At 46.8% G+C, this 21,922-nt stretch overlaps 1 protein-coding gene across 3 annotated transcripts in view; it reads left to right on the top strand.

Moving 5' to 3' along the window:
• Positions 1-21,922, top strand: part of PUM2 (pumilio RNA binding family member 2) — an 893,995-nt gene that overhangs the window by 451,577 nt on the left and 420,496 nt on the right. For all 3 annotated transcript variants that reach the window (XM_078647736.1, XM_078647737.1, XM_078647738.1), the window contains one exon: positions 16,803-16,932. In XM_078647736.1, coding sequence (XP_078503862.1) covers positions 16,803-16,932 — 130 coding nt within the window. The remainder of the gene's footprint in view (positions 1-16,802; positions 16,933-21,922) is intronic.

The following is a 21,922-nucleotide window of genomic DNA, read 5'->3' on the forward strand; positions in this document are numbered from 1 at the left end:
AGGTACCATAGGTACATATAACAAGCTTAGAAATACTCTGAGTTCTACTGAACCAGCTGTTGTAGTAGAAAGGGCCTAGCACACCCTGACTACAACTCTTAGCAAGGGATCAGTAGGAAAACCCATAGTGTAGGTAGGTGCATCACTTACACCTCACTAGAAAGCATGTCTACCCATGGAGAGTCTTCAGAGACTCCCCTAGTGGTTAGTGACCCTCCACAGGTCCTTTCCAGATATGCAGCTCTCAGTTTCCAGGAGATGAGACAATTGTGTACCTCCAGGAAATTGAAACAGGGTTCTAACCCTACCACTCCTTTTCTGTTAGGTCTCTTAGAGACGTATGATGCCAGAAGGGCTGCTGACACAGACCCCTCTAATCCAGATAGGAGCATGCCCCCCTTAGAAGGTACTCGTGGTGATCCAGATCTCCATGAAACAGAAGATGTAGAGGAGGAGGAGGAAGATGAGGAAACCTCTGGGGAGGAGGCAGACGAAGGTCCTGTAGTAGTCAGCAGACTAACCAGGGCCAACTTAGACATGCATAGGGAAGGAACTGGGGGACCCCCAGTACTGACCCTAGCAGGCCTAACTTTGGGGTTAGGAGAGATAGATCTCCTTCTAGGGACTCCAATAGATCTGTGCACTCATGCATCTGCTCAGAGGAGAATGACTTCCTCTCAGAGGAGAGAGCATGAAGGAAAGATGAAGGAAGCTAATCTGAGGATCCAAAGGGAAGAACTTGCCCTTGCCAAAGAGAAGCTTGCCTTTGCTAGAGAGCAACAGTTGAGTGGGGTAGTCCCCACTGGTGGCAGCAATATCCCTAGGGATAGAGAAAGGGGTATTGGTACTAGAAACCTGAGTAAAATAGTGCCCTCCTATAAGACAGGAGATGATATCCACAAGTGGATAACTGCTTTGGAGAGAGCCTGCAAAGTACAGCAGGTACCCCAGGGTCAGTGGGCAGCTATATTGTGGCTCTCCTTTGAAGGTAAAGGTAGAGATAAGCTCCTCACTGTTAGAGATGAGGATGCTAATGATTACCAAGTCTTGAAAAATGCACTGATTGATGGGTTTGGCTTAACCACTGAACAGTACAGGTTAATGTTCAGAGACACCCAGAAAACTCAGGCTCAAGATTGGACTGACTTTGTGGATTGTGCCACTAAGGCTCTGGAGGGCTGGTTACTGGGAAGTAAAGTTACTGATTACACAGGATTGTATAATCTAATTATGAGAGAGCAAATCTTAAATAATTGTCAGAACTAGTTGTTTCAGAAGTTTATTTAAAAACAGTAACATTTACAAGTAAATTAGGTGGCAGGGGTGGACCACTCCCTCTGATGGGCAGAGGCGCACCACCTCCAGGCATGATGGGACCACCTCCTGGAATGAGGCCCCCAATGGGTCCACCTATGTGCATGCCCCCCGGCAGAGGAGCTTCAATGGGTATGCCGCCTCCTGGCATGAGGCCCCCACCCCCTGGAATGAGAGGTCCACCACCTGGTATGCGGCCACCCAGGCCATAAGTCTAGTGATGTTGGCTTGTTCGTGGATTGAAAGTTTCATCGTGGAGTGCCGCATATGGTGAATGGATGTCTAGTCTTAACACTTTATTGTTGCTGGGATCCTAGTGCCGTGGAAAGTGTCTCAGTCTAATGGAACACTGTCAGAAGGTCCTGTTTGTGTACATTTTTCTAATTTTATTGTAAATGTTACTGTTTTTAAATAAACTTCAGAACCAGTTGTTGCATCAGCACTTGATTGACTCAGATCTGACCTCTCCCCAAGAATTGGGAAAGAAGGCAGACAGATGGGTCAGGACGAGGGTCAAGCAGCAGAACCAGAACCAGGGTGGTGGCCAGAAGAAAGCAGACCAGAGAATAAGCAAAATGACCAGAAGTCTTCAACAGGGCCCCAACAACCTAAGGAGGGTGGGTCCCAAAATTCCCAAAAGAAGAAGAATGATGGTCCTAAGAAACCATGGTGCCAATACTGTAAAAGTAAAACTCACTGGTTTAGTGAGTGCACCAAGAAAGGCCAAACTCCTACCACTACTGTCCCTAAGACACCTGCACCCCCTAGTACAGTTAGTAGTGGTAGTGTACCTCCCAAGGCTATAGTTGGGTTAACCCTGGGAACTGAGGTGGGTTCTGACTTAGTTAGAATTCCTACTCAGGCAGTTCTTGTTTGTACTGGGGACATGGATATGACCCCTACTGTAAGTCCTAGTACTCTGGGCAAATACAGACAAACGCCTTTAATCAATGGAAAAATGTCTCAGGCCTACAGGGACACATGTGCCAGTGTCACCATGGTGACACCAACATTTGTGGACCCTGACCAGATCATGCTAGGTTCAGATTACCTAGTGACCAATGCTAGCAATGTCACTACCAATCACAGTATGGCAGTTGTTAATTTCTCCTGGGGAGGGGTAGGAGATTGTCTTTTGGGCAATGATTTGGAATCCTCACTGTGGTCAGATGTGGAGTACAGGACTCATGTAGAAAAAGCTAGGTCTCTTCTCACATGTCCTTGCTGTGACTAGGTCACAGGCCAAGAAATGCCCAGCTGAACAAGTGCTGGATCCTGGAAGAATGGACCAGACACTACCCAAGAGAAGGAATGGTAGGGTTAATGCAGAGCCTTCCCCCCTGCCTCAGGTTGAGGATCAGCCCTCTCACGAGGCTGACCCAGAGACCCCAGAAGGAACTGTCCTAGAAGAGCTTGAACCTGATCAGGGTGAGTTTCTTGGGACAGGGGGACCTTCCAGGGCAGACTTGAGACAGGCCTAATTAGACTGTTCCTCTCTTGAACCCCTCAGACAGCAGGCTGCTGCTGAGGCTGCAGGAAATGCTACAGGTGCCCATAAGGTATATTGGGAAGATGGACTCCTATACTCTGAGGCAAGAGACCCCAAGCCTGGTCCTACCAGGAGGCTGGTCATCCCCGTGTCTCTTAGAGGTTTCCTTCTCACCTTAGCTCATGAGATTCCCCTTGCAGGTCACTTAGGCCAGAACAAGACTTGGGACAGGCTTGCCCCACACTTTCACTGGCCTCATATGTCTGAAGACACTAAAGAGTTTTGTCGCTCATGTGTTGCCTGCCAAGCCAGTGGCAAATCAGGTGGCACAACAAAGGCCCCCCTCATACCACTACCTGTGGTGGGGGTACCCTTTGAAAGAGTGGGGATAGACATTGTTGGACCAATGGACCCCCCAACAGCATCTTGGCACAGATTTATACTGGTGGTAGTGGATCATGCCACCAGGTATCCAGAAGCTATTCCCCTTAGAACCACTACAGCTCCTGTTGTGGCCAGGGCCCTGCTTGGAGTTTTCTCCAGAGTGGGGTTTCCTAAGGAGGTTGTCTCTAACAGAGGTGCAAACTTCATGTCAGGATACTTGACTGCAATGTGGAAGGAGTGTGGTGTCAATTACAAATTCACCACACCCTATCACCCACAATGCAATGGGCTTGTTGAGAGATTCAACAAGACCCTCAAAGGGATGATGAAAGGGTTACCTGAAAAGCTTAGGCGAAGATGGGACATCCTTTTACCCTGCCCCCTGTTTGCTTACAGAGAGGTCCCACAGAAGGGGGTTGGTTACAACCCTTTTGAGCTTCTGTTTGGGCATCCTGTAAGGGGACCCATATGTCTGGTGAAGGAAGGATGGGAGTTACCTCTCAAAAAGCCTAAACGTGACATAGTGGACTATGTACTTGGTCTCCGCTCCAGGATGGCAGAGTACATGGAGAAGGCATCTAAAAACCTTGAGGCCAGCCAAGAACTTCAAAAAGCTTGGCATGACCAAAAGGCTGTCCTAACTGTTTACCATGCAGGACAGAAGGTGTGGGTGTTGGAGCCAGTGGCCCCAGCAGCTCTCCAAGACAAATGGTCTGGACCCCATACCATCATTGAGCAAAAGGGAGAAGTCACCTACTTGGTGGACATGGGATCTCCCAGGAGCCCCCCAGGGTGCTTCATGTAAACAGGCTCAAGGCATTTTTCAACAGGGAGGACATGGGCTTTCTCATGGCCACAGATGAGGGGCAGGAGGAAGAGAGTGACCCTCTCCCAGACCTGCTCACTCAGAACCCTGATGATGGGTCAGTAGATGGTGTAGTCTTTTCTGACAGCCTCTCTGAACATCAACAAGAGGATTGTAAACAGGTTCTTCAATCCTTTAGACAAATGTTCTCACTGACCCCCAGTCAGACAAACTGGTGCACCCATGAGGTGGACACTGGTGACCGTCTGTCTGTCAAGAGTAAAATCTACAAGCAACCTGACCACATCAGGGACTGCATAAAGAAAGAAGTCCAAAAGATGTTGAAATTGGGAGTCATTGAACCCTCGGAGAGCCCTTGGGCTAGTCCTGTAGTTCTAGTGCCAAAACCTCACACCCAGGATGGTAAGAGAGAGATGAGGTTTTGTGTAGACTACAGGGGTCTCAATGCTGTCACTAAGACTGATGCCCACCCAATACCAAGAGCAGATGAACTGATAGACAAGTTGGCTTCTGCAACTTTCCTAAGTACATTTGACCTAACAGCTGGTTATTGGCAGATCAGTTTAGCTGAAGATGCCAAGGCCAAAACAGCATTTTCTACTTCAGGAGGTCATTAACAATTTGTGGTGATGCCCTTTGGTTTGAAAAATGCAGCTGCCACTTTTCAAAGGTTGGTGAACCAAGTTCTCACTGGGTTGGATGACTTTTGTGCAGCATATCTAGATGATATTGCTGTCTTTAGCTCCACCTGGGAGGATCACCTGATCCACCTGAGGATAGTTTTGGAGGCCCTGCAAAAGGCAGGCCTCACTATCAAGGCCACCAAGTGCCAGATAGGGCAGAGTCAGGTTGTGTACCTGGGCCACCTTGTGGGTGGAGGCCAGGTTCAACCATTGGAGAGCAAGATACAGGTCATAAAGGACTGGGCTCCTCCAACCACCCAGACACAGGTCAGAGCTTTCTTGGGCCTGTCTGGTTATTATAGGAAGTTTGTCAAGAATTATGGGTCCATTGTGACACCACTTAATGACCTGACTAGCAAGAAAATGCCAAAGAAAGTTCAGTGGACAGTTGGCTGTCAGAAGGCATTTGATGACCTAAAGCAGGCCATGTGTACTGCACCTATTCTCAAGAGTCCTGACTACTCCAAAACCTTCATTGTCCAAACAGATGCATCTGAGTTGGGTGTGGGAGCTGTTCTATCTCAACTGAATATTGATGGTCATGACCAGCCAATTGCTTTTATAAGCAGAAGGCTGACCCCTAGAGAGAAACGTTGGTCAGCTATTGAGAGGGAGGCCTTTGCTGTGGTTTGGGCCCTGAAGAAGTTGAGGCCATACTTGTTTGGAACTCACTTCAAGATTGAGACCGACCATAAGCCCCTCTTATGGCTAAATCTGATGAAGGGTGAAAACCCCAAACTTCTTAGGTGGTCCATTTCCCTACAGGGGATGGACTTTACAGTGGAGCACAGACAAGGGACTGACCATGGCAGTGCAGATGGTCTCTCCAGGTATTTCCACTTAGAACAGGAAGACTCACCTGGTCAAGGTTACTTTAATGTCCCTAAGTTTGGGGGGGGGGGGTTATGTAGGAGAGTGGGGTCTGCAATCCTATGGTCACCCCAGATTTTTGCTTTTTGCTTCACTGGTTTACGACTTTCCCTGGCTGTGGGCCTGCTAATCAGACCCACAGCCTAGCTGTTCTCTCTCTAAATTGACAACCATGTACTTTAGGTGCATTACCAATTGGTACTGGGCCACCTTATCAGTCCCTGTACAGTGTACCTTAGGTATCCAGGGCATAGGTGTACCCAGGGCCTACCAGGGGCTGAAGCATGTATTATGCCACCCCTGGCTGGCCATCTAAAACTGACACAACTGGCTGCATGACAGCTGGGGCAAGGTGGTGTAATCACCCTTTGCTGTAGATATAATATACCTATATCTAACCCTCAAATGGACACATATATTCCTATCAGTCACTCCTATGGCAGGCCTTATCAATCCTGAAGGCAGAGTGCTTGGAATTATGTGAGATGGTGCTCTGGCATGAGCTGAGCCCGTTTGCAGCTTGCGGAACCAAGTCCTAATAGCTGTTCCATGATAACGCTATACCATATACTCTTAAGTGCATTATCAACCTCGTGGTTAAATGCTAACTCTGGTATAACATTATCAAAACATGTCGAGTAAGGTGTCATACGAATTGGAATACTACTCCCTCGCCAATTCTGGCGACGGGGGTAGCATTCCACCCTTCTAGAGGGGCACGACATGTATGTAACTGAGAACCCCGGTTAAAGTTAACTCGAGCCTTGGCATCACAAAATGGATGCTGCCACCACAGACACAAGTCTGACCTCCTGCTGCTGGGAGTCTTTCCAGCGAGGGAGGCTTGGACAAAGGGTTTCCTGCCTTGGGAGGTGCTAGCACCACCCCAGACAGGATTTTGTGTATTGGGTAGGATAGGCCTGAAAGGAATGAGACATGCCTGGGGCACACAAGGTGCCCTGTGCATACACCGGTTCAAACCAGTTGCTGGGGCACTCCAGCCCCAGCTCTAGCGGGAAACCGGGCAAAGGATAGGGGGTGTAACCACCCCCCTTCCTGATCCCACCCAGGGTAGGGACCTAGTCAGTAGTGCAGCCCCCTTTAGCAGGATAAAGGTAGGAGCTGGTCCCATTCCAAGTTAGATTAATCCTGAACTTCTCTACAAGAAGAAACTCTGGACTTCGACCTTCTGCTCCACAGAAGACTGAAGAATCTCCCTTGTGGACAAGGAGTGTCCACCCTGCAACTGCAGGCACCATCAAGCGTCCAGCAGCTTCACTTTGTCGTCTTCCCTCGAGGATCCAGACTTCAGAGCCCGACGAGACCCGGATTCCCAGACCTCTCCGATCTCAACTCACATCTACAGCAAAGCTGAGACCCGTGGGTGCGACGAGACACGTGGGACCGGCCATCTTGAACGAACCTGCACTTCGCTTCCAGCACGACTCCCGAGGTAAACTCGACCAAGTGCTTTGGGGACTGAGAAGCCTCAGCCCTGAGCAGACCCTGCACCGAATATCAGCCCTCCAGCATCCACGAGATCTGCGTGGGGCCCTTCTGCTTGTCTGCTGCTCGACGCGTTGTCTGGTCACTTGCCGGCTGGCTAGTGGCCTCCTAGACGACGAATCTTGAAGTCTTTGCTGCTGGTCTGGTTGCTCCAGACTGGCCCTTGCTCCCTTCCAAAAGAGGGGCACCCCGGACTCTCCTAGTCCGCACCAGACGCTTTCTCCACTCACCGCGTTGGTTGCCTTTGCCAAGGCCTGTTGACGCCGATTCCGGATCCAACACCGCCGACAGCGAGAGCCTGTGTGGGACAGCTCGTGCCTCCATCCTGGTCGTCGAAGACACCTCCTGGTCCACTAGGCTGCAGAGTCAAGCGTCCACTCTTCACCTGATCGCGACGACTGCACCTGGTTCCTTCCTGGTTCCACACCGGGCACTGGCTAGTGACTTTGAACACTGTCCCCTCTACTTTCAGGTCCTCTTCTTCACCGATCCACTCTTGGATCGCACCGGACATCTTCCTCCTGGTCGCCTGCAGCATCTTTTCTTTCAGGCTCCATTGACTTCAACGCGAGAACCCGACACACTTTGGCACCTATGCACCCGCAGCCCGTGGGTGAGGTAAGGAGAGCATTTCGGTGCTCAAGGGTAGTTTAACTGTCCTAGTGTCCAGTTCCACAGTCGTTTTAGTCCTACCTAGTCAGGATTGTCCGTACTCACCTTTAACTTGAACTGTACTGTCCATAGACGTTTACGCATCTCGCGTGTGAGTTCACACTCTGCACACGCGTTCCGTGGGCCTCCCATTACTTACCTAGAGTTAGTGTAGCGTGGTCCCATCGATCCTACAGCCTCTGGACAGCTCCATTCCATCTATCGACTTTCACATTCCACTTACTTAGTATATGGTTTGTCGTGCCCCTAGGGCACCATTGTAATTTTGTGCAACTTGTCGTATTTTTCGTAAGAGACTGTCATGTGCTTAGCCCTCTGACCTCATAAAGAGTTCAGAGGTGTTGTTGTTAATAAATATACTGTTTATTTTCATAACAACCTGTGTGGTGTCCTTTCATCTGGTATTCAAGGGGTTATACTGTGGTAAAACAGCTGGCTTCACATGCCAAAAGAGTTTATCCTAAGACTGCTTTGTCCATGCTACCATTAGGATAGCTGGTCTATAAGGTTGACTTACAACCAATCACCATAAGAGTTGTTTGGACTGATACAAGGTGATCACTAGAACTAGTGAGCATCATATATCAGGCCAACTTCTCACATTAAGTTCAGGAGCTTTGCTCACACAACCCAGTGGCCTGCTTGTCAGCAGCTACCAACCGGAGGTCTCCATGCCCCATTGGATAACAACACCCAGCTGCCCCTGAGGGTGTAACAAGAAAGCATCCTTGACCCTGGGGGACCCCCGAGTCTATCCTCTGAACACCAACTCTCACTCAAAGTCCTTACCTTTAAAGCGATAACACTGTGTTCGAGGCATGTGGGCTGCTGAATTCATTCATATCTTAGCATAGATCACCGCCTAGTGTTGGGTCCGGATGTTTGCACCTTGTTGTCTTGGAAGAGTCTTCGAAGTATCACGAGATAGGTGACTCCACCCCTGGACTACAGTGTCCATGGGCATCTTCAGATTTTTTTTAAAAAAAATTCCGCCATTGAGTTTGATGCTATTCCTCATCTCCAACTTCAGAACCAAAACTTTTCAACTTTCTAAGGCCAAAAGGCCTTCTACCTCGACGGTATTGTTCTCGTTCGGTACCCCTTGACTCGATAATACTTTCCATCTCGATCTGGTCGTCGACGTGGGCCTTTGGGCCTTTTCGACGCCACGTGGGCCTCCTGCCGATGGAAAGGACCCCGTTTAAAAGGTGCCCACAATGCCACTCCAAATTCCCACATACTGATAAACATACAGTATGCAACAAGTGCCTATCTCCGGAGCACAACGAGGAAATCTGTCCAGCTTGTGCTCAGTTCCGGTCGAAGAAAACTATCCGGAACCGAAGGGCCGCTAGACAAGAGATGCAGCGGCGGGCACTGGAACCGGAGAACATTTTCGACGACTAACATGAACTCCCAGATCGGCGGACTCCGACCTAGAAATAGTCACGGTAGAGGACCAGTCGGACTCCGATGACCAGATCACACGGGGCAAACCGTGAGTACCAAAGCCACGACCCCGCTTCCACCTCAAGACAAGGCTCCGGTCGAAGCATCGCCTATAGGCCTTAGCCGAGATCGACAAACTCCTTCAGAAGCCCCGCCTTCCAGCTCAGCTCCGAAGACCATACACAAGCCTTCTGATACCCTAGGAACGAGCAACATTCTTCCCAAGAAGGCCGTCTAACCTAAAAGGGTTGTTGAGCCAAAGAAGGTCATCGATCCAAAAAAAAACGTCGACCCGAAAAAGGCCGTCGACCCGAAAAAAATTGGCGATCTAAAGAAAGCAGATCAGACTAAAAAACCTGTTGACCCAAAGAAGGCCGTTGAGTCTACAAAGATCTTCGATCCGAAAAAGGTTGTCTAACCAAAGAAGGTCGCTGAGCCAAAAAAGGCAGTACAGCAACAAAAGACGTGTAACCAAAAAGTTGTTGAACCAAAAAAGGTCCCCTACCCGAAAACAGCAGTCAAGCCGAAAAAAGCTCCACAGCCAAAGGCCCTCGAGCCAAAGACTTACCACAAACAAGTGACCAAGCCAAAAACATCGGCGCCAAAGCCACGGACAGTTGAGGAAGAAACTTTCCATCCTGATCAAGTGAGCGCAGAACATCCTAAACTGTATATAGACCCTGAAACAGGACATGTAACAGTTTACCATAGGACGAAAAGATCATTGGACACTAACAGTTCTTCTCCTGTTCCTCCAAAGAAAAAAGACTTTGGAACTTCTCCTTCAAGGCCTTTTACTCCTTCTCCTTTCATTCCTAACATGCCTTATGTGCCTTACTCTCCTACACCTTCAGGTTATGATGAGATAGAAAACATGGGGGAAGATCCTCCGGATGCTTTTGTAGAACCCGAGGATCAGGATGTCCAAGATAACACATGGGGTGACCATAATGATGCTTATGATACATATGATCCACAACCCATCCCTGACACCAATACATATTCTACAAATCCGTCTCCTACTGACACCATCGTTTTTAACCAGCTAGTGGATAGGGCAGCTAAGTATCATGGTGTAGACATGCACACTGACCCAATAGAAGAGGATTTCCTATTTGACACCTTTCCAACATCTGAGAAAAGTGTAGTACACTTCCTATGTTAAAAGGGGTACTAAAACATATTTAAAGACACAGCCAGAGCGCGTGTCCTCAATCCCAGAATTGAGAAAAAATATAAATCAACCCCTACAGACCCTTCTTATATTAAGTCTCAGTTACCATTAGCCTCACTAGTTGTATCAAACTCTAGAAAACGAGCTAATTCGCAAACGACAAGAGATGCTCCCCCTCCTGACAAAGAGTCAAAGATATTAGAAGCCTCAGGTAAGAGTGGCCTCCCAGGCAGCATATACCTGGAGAATTGCCAACACACAAGCTCTCTTAGCACGTTAAGATAGAGCACACTATGACCAACTGGAGGGTTTACTACAACACCTGCCAGAACCTTTTAAAGCTAAAGCAAACAACCTAATACAGGAAGGCAAATTTATCACTAACGCTTCCATTAAATGCGCCCTTGACGCAACTGACACAGCCGCCAGGTCTATCAACACCAGCGTATTACTACGCCGGCATGCATGGCTACGCATATCCGGCTTTAAGAATGAATTGCAATCAACCATCCTCAACCAGACCATTAACCAAGATTTCTTGTTTGGCCCTGCAGTAGATACCATCTTAGAAAAGATGAAAAAAGATACGGATACTGCTAAGTCCATGGGTGCACTTCAGTTTCAACAATCTAGGAGTTCTTTTCGTCGCTCCTCCTTTCGAGGCTCAGGAAGAGGCAATACATCTCAAACTTCCTCCTCATTAAAAAGTAATACCCAAACCACCTTTAATAAAGGCTCCAACAGATGATGTTATAGAGACAATAATAACAAAGGCAGAGGACGTGGTGGCAACAACACCAGAGCCTCCACCGCCACCAAACAGTGACTTGTTCACACTCCCTCCGGACCACTTAACACCAGTTTGAGGCAGATTAACACAATTCCTACCAGTCTGGGACACCAATATCACAGACAGGTGGGTAAGACAAATTATCCAGTATGGTTACTGCCTGGAACTCACTTCTACTCCACCCAAAAGCCACCCAAACACCGTCCAAAGTCCAAAGAACACATCACACTGTTGCAACAAGAGGTCACATCCATGCTGGAAAGGGGAGCCATAGAGCCATTCCCTTTTCAACACCAGGGGACAGGAGTATACTCTCTATACTTCCTAATTCCCAAAAAAGACGGGTCCCTCAGACCAATACTGGACCTCAGACCTCTGAACCAATACATACTTTCAGAGCATTTCCATATGATCACTCTACAACAAGTACTCCTGTTACTCCAGCAAGGCGACTTCCTTGCTACATTAGACCTCAAAGATGCATATTTTCACATACCTATACATCCAGCTCACAGGAAATATCTCAGGTTCACAATAGAAGGTCACCACTACCAATTCAAAGTTCTCCCCTTCGGGGTAACTACAGCACCAAGGGTTTTTACAAAATGCCTAGCAGTAGTAGCAGCACACCTCAGAAGGCAACGCATCCATGTGTTTCCCTACCTGGACGATTGGCTCATAAAAGCCAACTCATACGCACAGTGTGCAAACCATACGTCTCAGACAATCCAGCTACTGCACAGTCTGGGATTTTCCATAAATTACCCAAAATCACATCTGCAGCCCTCCCACATACAACAATATCTGGGAGCAACAATAGATACCTCAGTGGCAAAGGCATATCCAAATCCAGCCAGGATATCCAACATACAGACTCTCATTCAAAGATTTCTGCCACAACACTCCGTGCAAGCTCGAGTGTTCATGCAGCTTATAGGCATGATGGCCTCCTGCATATTCATTGTCCCTCATACCCGACTTCAAATGCGTCCATTGCAGGAATGCCTAGCACGGCAGTGGAACCAAGCTCAAGGACAACTAAAAGACCTAGTGTTGGTAGACAGTCGCACTTACAACTCTCTGCAGTGGTGGAACCCACAAAACCTTTCCAAGGGGCGAATGTTCCAAGAGCCAGTTCCATAAGTAGTATTAACATCGGACGCATCACTGACAGGTTGGGGAGCCCACCTACTTCAAAACACAGTCTAAGGTCTCTGGACAGGCAAGCAAAATACACTGCATATAAACCACTTAGAGTTGCTAGCAGTATTTCTAGCAATGAAAGCCTTCCAGAAATACTTGTGCAACAAGGCTGTGTTAATCCGGACGGACAACATGACAGCCATGTACTACATCCAGAAACAAGGAGGGACACACTCTCCGCAGCTGTCTTACCTAGCACAGAGCATATGGAGGTGGGCAATTCCAAAAACATCTTTCTCCTCGCAGAACACCTACCAGGAAAAGACAATCAAATAGCAGATCTACTAAGCAGACACAGCCAACAAATACACGAATGGGAGATTCACCCTCAAGTTCTCCAACCATTCTTCCAAAAGTGGGGACATCCAGAGATAGATCTGTTTGCCACAAAAGAAAATTCAAAATGCCAGTCCTTTGCCGCCAGGTTCCCCCACCCGTTGTCATAAGGCAATGCGATATGGATGAACTGGTCAGACAGATTTGCGTACGCTTTTCCACAAACCCCACTGATTCCATTAGTGGCACGCAAACTAAGGCAACAGTCACTGGGCAAGACAGCCATGGTACACGACGCTCCTAGAACTCTCAGTAGTTCCCCACCAAAGACTGCGCCTGTCGCCACAACTATTAACACAGAACCATGGAGAAATCAGGCACCCAGATCCCAATCAGATGAACCTAGCGATCAGGCTCCTGAGGTCTTGGAGTTCGGATATCTTAACTTGCCTCCAGACTGTGTGAACATTATCAAGGAAGCAAGGCGCCCCACTACTATAGCATGCTACGCAGCTAAATGGAAAAGATTTGTAATTTATTGCAATAATAACCAAATCAATCCATTAGATACCTCCATCCAAAACATAATCTGTTACTTGTTACATCTTCCAAGATGCAATCTGGCATACTCATCCATAAGGCTACACCTTGCTGCTATAGCAGCATATCTCCAAAACAGACAACACGCGTCCCTGTTCAGAATACCACCTATCAAAGCTTTTGTGGAAGGACTTAAACAAATTATCCCTCCAAAACATCCACCTTCGCCAGTCTGGAACTTAAACGTAGTGCTTACCAGACTTATGGGGCCACCTTTCGAACCACTCCATTAATGTGAATTACAATTCTTAACATGGAAGGTGGCATTTTTGATTGCCATTACCTCCCTCAGGCAAGTGAGTGAGCTACAGGCACTAACCATTCAGGAACCTTTCATGCAAATACACCACAATAAGGTAGTGCTTCGTACTAACCCTAAGTTTATGCCAAAAGTTATATCCACTTACCCTATCAATCAGTCCATAGAATTGCCAGTTTTCTTCCAAAACCCGCAGTCAGTGGCTGAAAGAGCCCTACACACACACTAGATTTCAGAAGGGCTCTGCTATATTACGTTGACAGAACTAAATCATTCAGAAACACAAAGCAACTATTTGTTGCTTTTTCTCCACAACATAAGGGTAATCCCATTTCAAAAACAGGAATAGCCAGATGGATAGTTAAATGCATTCAAATATGCTATCAAAAGGCTAAGCGCACTCTATCAGTTCCCCCAAAAGCCCACTCAACGCGCAAAATGGGGGCAGCCATAGCTTTCCTAGGAAATATTCCCCTAGAAGACATATGTAGGGCGGCTACATGGTCTACCATACACACTTTCACTAAACACTACTGTGTGGACGTGCAAGCAAAGCAGCAAGCTGCTGTAGGCCAGGCTGTCCTTAAAACTCTTTTTCAAACTACTGCAGCTGGTACAGGTGACCACCGCTAGAGGAGATACTGCTATACAGTCTATGCTAAGATATGAATTCAGCAGCCCACATGCCTCGAACGGAAAATGCTACTTACCAGTATGCATCTGTTCTTGGCATGTAGGGCTGCTGACATTCATATCGCCCACCCTCCTCCCCGGTGCCTGTCACAGCTGCAGTAATCTTTTCTACATACATTTACATGGTCATCTCTTACTTTTCTATACTCCATCTTTGCCACAATGGCAAAAAACAATCTGAAGATGGAGAAGATGCCCATGCGCACTGTAGTCCAGGGGAGGAGTCACCTATCTCGTGATACTTCGAAGACTCTTCCAGGACAACAAGGTGCAAACATCCAGACCCAACACTAGGCGGCGATCTATGCTAAGATATTAATGTCGCGATACAAAAGGGGATGATGAACGGAGCGTTTGAGCAAATCAAACACTCACCCCAGTCAACTGATCTGGGTTTAATCCATCACCATTCTTTAGCTCACTCCGCCACCCCAGTTCAGACATGGCCATATGCAAATCAGTCTGACCCTGTGTCTCATGGCCCGATCTGCCAAGCCGTATCTTCCCTGGACCGGAAACAAGCATCCTGGGACCGGTTTCGGATTCATAATCCTCATCAGCCAGGCTATCTTGAATCCAGTGGCAAAGTGAGCAAGGGACTCACGTCTGAGCATACCCTGCCACACTTAGGGCGAACAAAGCGATACAAAAGGGGATGATGGATGGAGCGTTTGAGCAAATCAAACACTCACCCCCGGTCAACTGATCTGGGTTTAATCCATCACCATTCTTTAGCTCACTCCGCCACCCCAGTTCAGACATGGCCATATGCAAATCAGTCTGACCCTGTGCCTCATGGGAACAGTCCAGCCCGATCTGCCAAGCCATATCTTCCCTGGACTGGAAACAAGCATCCTGGGTAGCCCTACATGCCAAGAACAGATGCATACTGGTAAGTAGCATTTTCCTTTCCTCCATAGGATACCATTGACTGGTTTTCTATGAAAAGTTTCTAAGTGTGGAGTTGGAAAAACCTAAAGAAATTCTGTAAATGGTACTAACAAAATCGATTTTACTTACCTGTTAACAGGAAATGTCCCAGTGTAGTATCCAGGTATACTGTCCCAGTGTAGTATCCAGGTATACTATACTGTGTAAGAAAAGTAATCTCAAAAGTAACTTTCCTGTAATCTTACTAAAAATCCTTTACAAAGTATATATACTGTATTCTGAAAAGCATTGGATTATCAGTAAAACTACTGTAATCAAATCCACGTACATTTACAATTGCAATCAAAACTGTGTTACAACTGTATATTTACTGCAAAGTATTTATCACTTACCTTTGCCAGGCTTGCTTGGTTTTAGGAAATAAAATACCTAAAAGAATATTTTTGTTCAAAACCAATTGGTCTGAAGTTCAGTCTTTGAGTGTGTGAATTCATTTGTTTGCGGACTGAGTGTGTACAACAAATGCTCAACACTATCCTCTGATAAAGCCTTACTGCTCACCCACACTACCCCAAATAGAGAATGAGGTGCTATCTACTTTACCTCTGCCTACCTTTTGGGTTCCACTGGACTCTATGCACACTATACCTCACTTTGGTATAGTATATACAGAGCCAGCTTCCTACACCCACCAACAAGCCAGTGTTGGCCAGGTAGTTATACGCTCACTTTTTCAAACCACTGCAAATTCAACAGCCTAACCACCACATTTATGGGAGGACTGCTTTACAGTCTATGCACAATATGTGTGTCTACAGCCACAGATGCCTCAAACAGAAAATGTTTCCCTGTAAGCATCTGTCTGCGGCATGTAGTGCTGTAGATTCATCTGCACTCACCCTCCTCCCAGGATGCCTGTGCATATTAGTCACATTTATTTATTTCAGTTTCCTCCTTCTTTGCATGTACAACGCTCTATACAACGCTTCGCTTCACATTCCATCCTCACCCACCATGTGGTAAACAATTGAGTTGATGAAGCTGCTCATTACCAGCAAGAGGAGTCACCACAATACCTTGTGATTCAAAATACTTTCTTCGATGCAAAACAACATGCACACATCTGGTCCTTCCACTAGATGGCAGGATTATGTACAAGGTGTGAATTTACAGACCTACATGTCTCGAATATTTGCTTATAGGGTAAGTAACATTTTCCTTCCCAGAAAGGGCTCAAACCTTGAAGGAGTATTCATAGTGTGATGAATCTGCAGGCATATTATGTATCCACGAGAAATATTACAGAAGATGATTAACTTTTTTCTTTATGACCTTATTGATACACCCTCTGGCTAAAGGCTGGGAAAAGTTATTACAGTAACATTCTGGAAAAGATCTTTCTTCACCTGTAGTATACTAATATTTTGCAGAAAGTTACTTTGGCTTCTTTCATTGTTCCAGATTCAATAAAAACCATTTAGTACACTGATTAAGCTATAGAGAATAATTTAGATTTTTTAAATATGCCACTTGTATGTTTTTGTACTGGCTGAAACAGCTTCTCCATACAACTGCCTTAAAAATGTGATTTGTGCTAATCTTTTTTTACTTGGACTCACAAATGTTTTTTTGATCATTCTGTTTTTAATTCATTTTAATATTGAAAGATAAGTATTTTGTCAGATTTTTACATTTGCTTTATTTCACTGTTGTACATTTCTAGGTTCATACAGCAAAAATTAGAACGAGCAACACCAGCTGAACGTCAAATGGTATTTAATGAGATTCTACAAGCTGCCTATCAGTTGATGACTGATGTGTTTGGAAACTACGTAATTCAGAAGTTTTTTGAGGTGAGCATACATTTAAACATGAATCCTTATTTCCAGCTCTCTCCATTATCCGAATTTGGGAACAGAGACTTAAAAGGTATTAGGTTTCAAAAAACTGCATTTAGTTTGGCCAACTATTTGTGTGTTCTTTTTATGTAACCTGCACTCATACTACGTTACCTGTATGCAGGTCGTCCACGAGTGACATCTGTTGGCTAACTTAATCATGCCTTTTTCTTTACTGCGTAGAAGAATCATTGATATTTCAGGAGCTTTTCATGGCGTGAGTACTTTGTATGCCAGCACTGCCTTCTATTTGCATCCAGTTCAAGGAGATTATCTCATCTGAACACCATGGGTCATACTTACACTGCCATGCTGCTTTTCACCTACTCTCCACCTGGGTTTTTTGTTCAGAGATCACCATCTTTTTAGTTCTAGGCCTGACGTAAGCAGCGCATGCGCTTCTCTCGTCATACGAGGCTTCTTGCAATCGTTACGTTTCCAAAAGTCGTGTCCCAGCTCCGCCTTCAGTTTTGATTCGTGTGCATCGTTTGGCATCACAAATTATGCCAAAGGCAGTGCAATGATTGCACCGAAGGCATGTCAATCGCTGCTTGTTGCAACCCTGTCTCCTTTTTCCATGCCCAGCGGCATGCCCTGGCGGCGGGAGACAGTGTCTCCTAATTAGCCGCTACGCACTTTTTTTCAAAATTTGCCTTTGGCAAAGGCAGTTGTGTGTTTATTTTTGCATCGTGCTTTCACGTGAAGTGAAAGCGCGATGCAATTCTAAACAAGCGTCTGCCTTTGCCAAAGCCGAGAGCTTGTTTTATTTGCCAGTCTCTACATCTTTTAAAATGTCTTTTGAGGTGGAGGAATAGCGGGCAAACCACTGAACGGTACAAATTAAACAAGTCTGTATTTCATTTGGCGTAAAGAAACGAATGAGACCATGACGCACACTGTCCTTCTCAGCCTCACGAAAATGAAACCGGAAAGGGCGCAATCAAATGAAAGGCATGCATCTCTCTAAGGAGATGGCTGGAGACGGCTGGAGACCCTGCAGTGAGCCCGTCGGGGGCCTGGCAGTGACGTAGCAAGTTTGCCATAGGCCCCACTACAATCAAGGTCAGCCCTACCTGAGCGCTTGTAGTGAGGTGAACAAAGGCATTGTATAACCGTGCATGCAGAATGTGTCACCGACCTCACTAGGCCCATGTGCCACCGCAGTTTATGCAAATAATGAGAACTAAACCCCTAGGTTTTAGAGATCTAGTTTTCCGATTTTCCGCATGTACAGAGGTGAGGGGGCGCCGTAACTGGTGACGTGGCTTAGTCAAAGAGGTTGATTTACCCTAGTAAAGCGAGCTTTACGGCACCGCGCCGTCAGTCGGAGATCACAGCACGTGCTCACTTAGCTGATTGAATATGCGGCGGGTGAAATATATTTATTGTCTGTAAATTAAAAAATCCAAGCAAGCAAAGTGCTGTTACCTAGAAATGTGTGGCGCCGCTGGGCACTTGGCAGTTATATGCATACACGAAAAAGAAACTTGTTATTATTCTTGAGAAAAAGCTGTTACGTCTTAAACTAAAGTGCATGCTAGACACCCGCACAGCTGGCTTTCTCATGTACAACCTAGGCCTCAGGAAATGAGGCGTACTATCTCGCCCTTGGGTTCCTTTCAATAGGTTTTATATGCCCAGTTCATGTGCTAAATATGACCTGGCTACACTACATCCTGTGCCATTCAGGAAGGGTGCAATCACGAACCAGGCTCTGCAGGCTGTCCAAGACACCTCCAGGCTTCCTTCCCCCTCGCTCTGCTACCACGATGTTGGAGCTTTTTCTACTAATGTGAAATTTAAAGGGCTTCAGACTGACCGGGAGTGCTATTAATCACCTAAGGATTTTGCTACTCGACTGGATCAAGACTTTTCAATGCTATTTACAATGGAAATAGAAAGGCACGTTCGGCTTTACAATGAAAACTAGTAAGTATTCAAATAATACCGGTTTACTAAAGGTTTGTTACAGAAATGGTTAAAAATCAATTCGTCATTTAAGTTAAATAATATCATGAAGCTTAGAATAAAATGCATACATTAAAAAGCAGGGCAAAATTGAGTTCTGCTTAATTAACTTAGTCTATAAATCAGAGGTCAGACCGACAGTATCCACTCAGAGAGAAATTGGGACCAACAATCTCAGACAAAGGGTCCTTTAGAAATACACATTTAATATATTTGTGTAAGCGCCCCATGGTTTGGACCAATCAAATTAAAGAAGGAATAATACAGTTTATGAAATGACATTATTCACCACCATCCCGCAGATTCACTTAATGCCGTGCCCGTCCTAGTTGGTGCAAATGTCGCTACTTACTACAAGCATTGAAAATGCAATATGTCTCGCCTTTGATTAATTAAAGCCATTTTCTTTGCTAATGGTTTTGTATAGCAAAGCAAATGGCTTTAACACCTTGACCGCGGCGCCGATTCCGCCCCTGTGCTGGACATTCCAGAACAGGGCGTGGTCGTGACGGAACCGTTCCGTCATCAGCACAGCTCAGCCGTGACTGATGACGGAACGGTTCCGTCACCAGCATCGAAGGTGTTGAATTAATGAAAGGCGAGAACTATTGCATTTTGCTGGGTGAATCTTTCTGGATTCACTATGCTGTGTATTATTCCGCGGTATAGTGGTTGGGTCCGGAATCGTAGTATTTGTTCTGCGTGTTTTTTTTGTTTTTTTTTCTTATAGCCCAGGTGGGCGTCGACGTCCCCCCATTTGGTGTCCTTTCTGTGACAGCACACTTCCTGCAGAAGCTCCCACCTTTGGGCGCCATCTTCAGATTCTTTTTTCCGCGTTGGGTCTGGATCGTCATCGAGAGGTTCCAGCGTTTTTGGAGAAAAGGAGAAGAAAAAGACTGAAAAAATTGGAGAATACATCTCGCAATCAAGACCACTGAACCGGGACGACAAAGGAGGAGGAGAATATCGAAAACTTCTATGCGCATACAGGGGCCCCCTGAGCCCCTGTATGCCCCCTGAGCGCAGGAATGGACAAAACACCCTTTAAATTCTGCCGTAATTGCCACCACAAATACGCGCAGAAGGACCAGCATCCGGTTTGCAACTTCTGCCTGCCGGTCGACCACAAGAGCAAGGATTTCAATGCCTGCTCAGCTTTTACCCCGAAGACACTCAGGATAAGATAAAGACAGAGGAGAGCCAACTACAACATGCAAGGTCAACCTCCCTCGCTCCGGGACTTGGTCCTCTCCAGTGAGGAAGAGGACAACATTGCTGAGGGACCAGATGACTACACGGTCGTAGAGACCGATACGAAAACCACAAAGGAGGTAAGAGAGACGTCGACCCCCAAGCCCCCGACAGACTCACGAAAAACAGAGTCAAAGTCCTCGAAAGGAGCACTGGCACCGAAATATTTGACGGACGCAGCTGCATCTAGAGACCAACAGCCCAGCGGATCCTTCGAAAAGGACTCCCAGTCGACGAAAACCCAAGACTAGCCTAGGTCGTCCAAGCACGTCCCCGAAAAGGCTCGCTCGACGCCGAAAGAAAAAGACCCGAAGCCAACTTTGTGGACATCGAAGAGATCGGCCGAAACCCTCGACACCGAACAGGTGGCCGAGATGAAGAGAAAAAAGAGAAGGCTTGAGGCCGAAATGAACAGTATCCTGCAAAGGAAAAAGGAAATCGACGAATGGATGAAAAGGTTCACCATCCTGTCTAAGCCGACGACGATCGTCAAGGTCGAGGACGAAGAGGAGTTCGATGCTGAAGAGCGGCCGAAAACTCCAGAGCCCCAGCAACACCAAGAGGAGGAGGGCCTGTACTATTATGAGGGAGAAGGCGAGGAAGACCAGCAAACAAGTTTGGGGTCGGCATCCTCGGTGGCGCAGGACCTGGATTGGCAGGACCTCGACGCCGAAAGCCCTGAAAAGGCTGTAGAAACGTATCCTTCGAGGCCTTCGCTGCCAGATGACATTTGGTATCTACAATATGGTCATCAGAAATGCAGCAGCAGCATGTGGGATGAAACTAGAGGAAGAGAAACCAAAATCCTGCTTCCTCTTAGAGACCCTGCTCCCCACTCAAACTTGGAGTCAATTCCTCCTCATGCTCCCAAGTGTCCTGGACCAGGGCAGGGAAGCTTTCAAGGAACCCTCAAGCTGAAGGTCTGTCACACCTAGGACAGAGAAGAAGTATAAACATTCCTCTAAGGACCCACCATACATCCAGGTATCCGTCACAACTGACTTTATCATTGCAGCAACAGCCAGAAAGAGGGCCAACATGCCCACAAACTCAGGCCCACCTCCAGGCAAGGAAAATAAGAGGATAGACCTCACTGGAAGAAAAATAGATAGGAATGCAGCAATCCACTGGTGCATTGCCAACTCTAATGCCTTACTCAACAGGCATACGTACCAGCATTGGGAGGAGGTTGGACAGCTACTCAAACACCTCCCTGAACAATACCAACAGAGAGCAACACACCTAGTGGAGGAAGGCAAGAACATGGCAAACTCATGCCGCAAATCAGCCCTGGATACGGCAGACACATCCAGGAAGCTCATGATGATTGGGGTAACAGAAAGAAGGCATGCCTGGCTGAGGATCTCAGGTTTCAAGCCGGACGTCCAGAATAATAGTCTGAACACACTTGATGGGAAAATACTGGCTTACATCTCACTTACCAACTGGTGACATCACAGTCCTCCAATGTTCCCACTTTCTGACACCATTTTGATGGGGAAATACTGGCACCCTCCCAGGAGCAAATGAATGAAAATCACCAGACATAGCAGGTTTGCTCAGAAACAGAGTGAAATGTATTTATTGGTACCAAAAGCACGCGTCATTGCTAATTAGCGAAGAAGTCAGATCTGCCACCTTACGGGCTCTCAGACCGCTTCTTCCCAGAGTGACAAGTTTCTAGGTGTTATATACAGTATAAAATGCCATATCAGCGGAACTAGAA

Source organism: Lissotriton helveticus, chromosome 6, assembly GCF_964261635.1.
Source record: "Lissotriton helveticus chromosome 6, aLisHel1.1, whole genome shotgun sequence".
Classification (NCBI taxonomy): domain Eukaryota; kingdom Metazoa; phylum Chordata; class Amphibia; order Caudata; family Salamandridae; genus Lissotriton; species Lissotriton helveticus.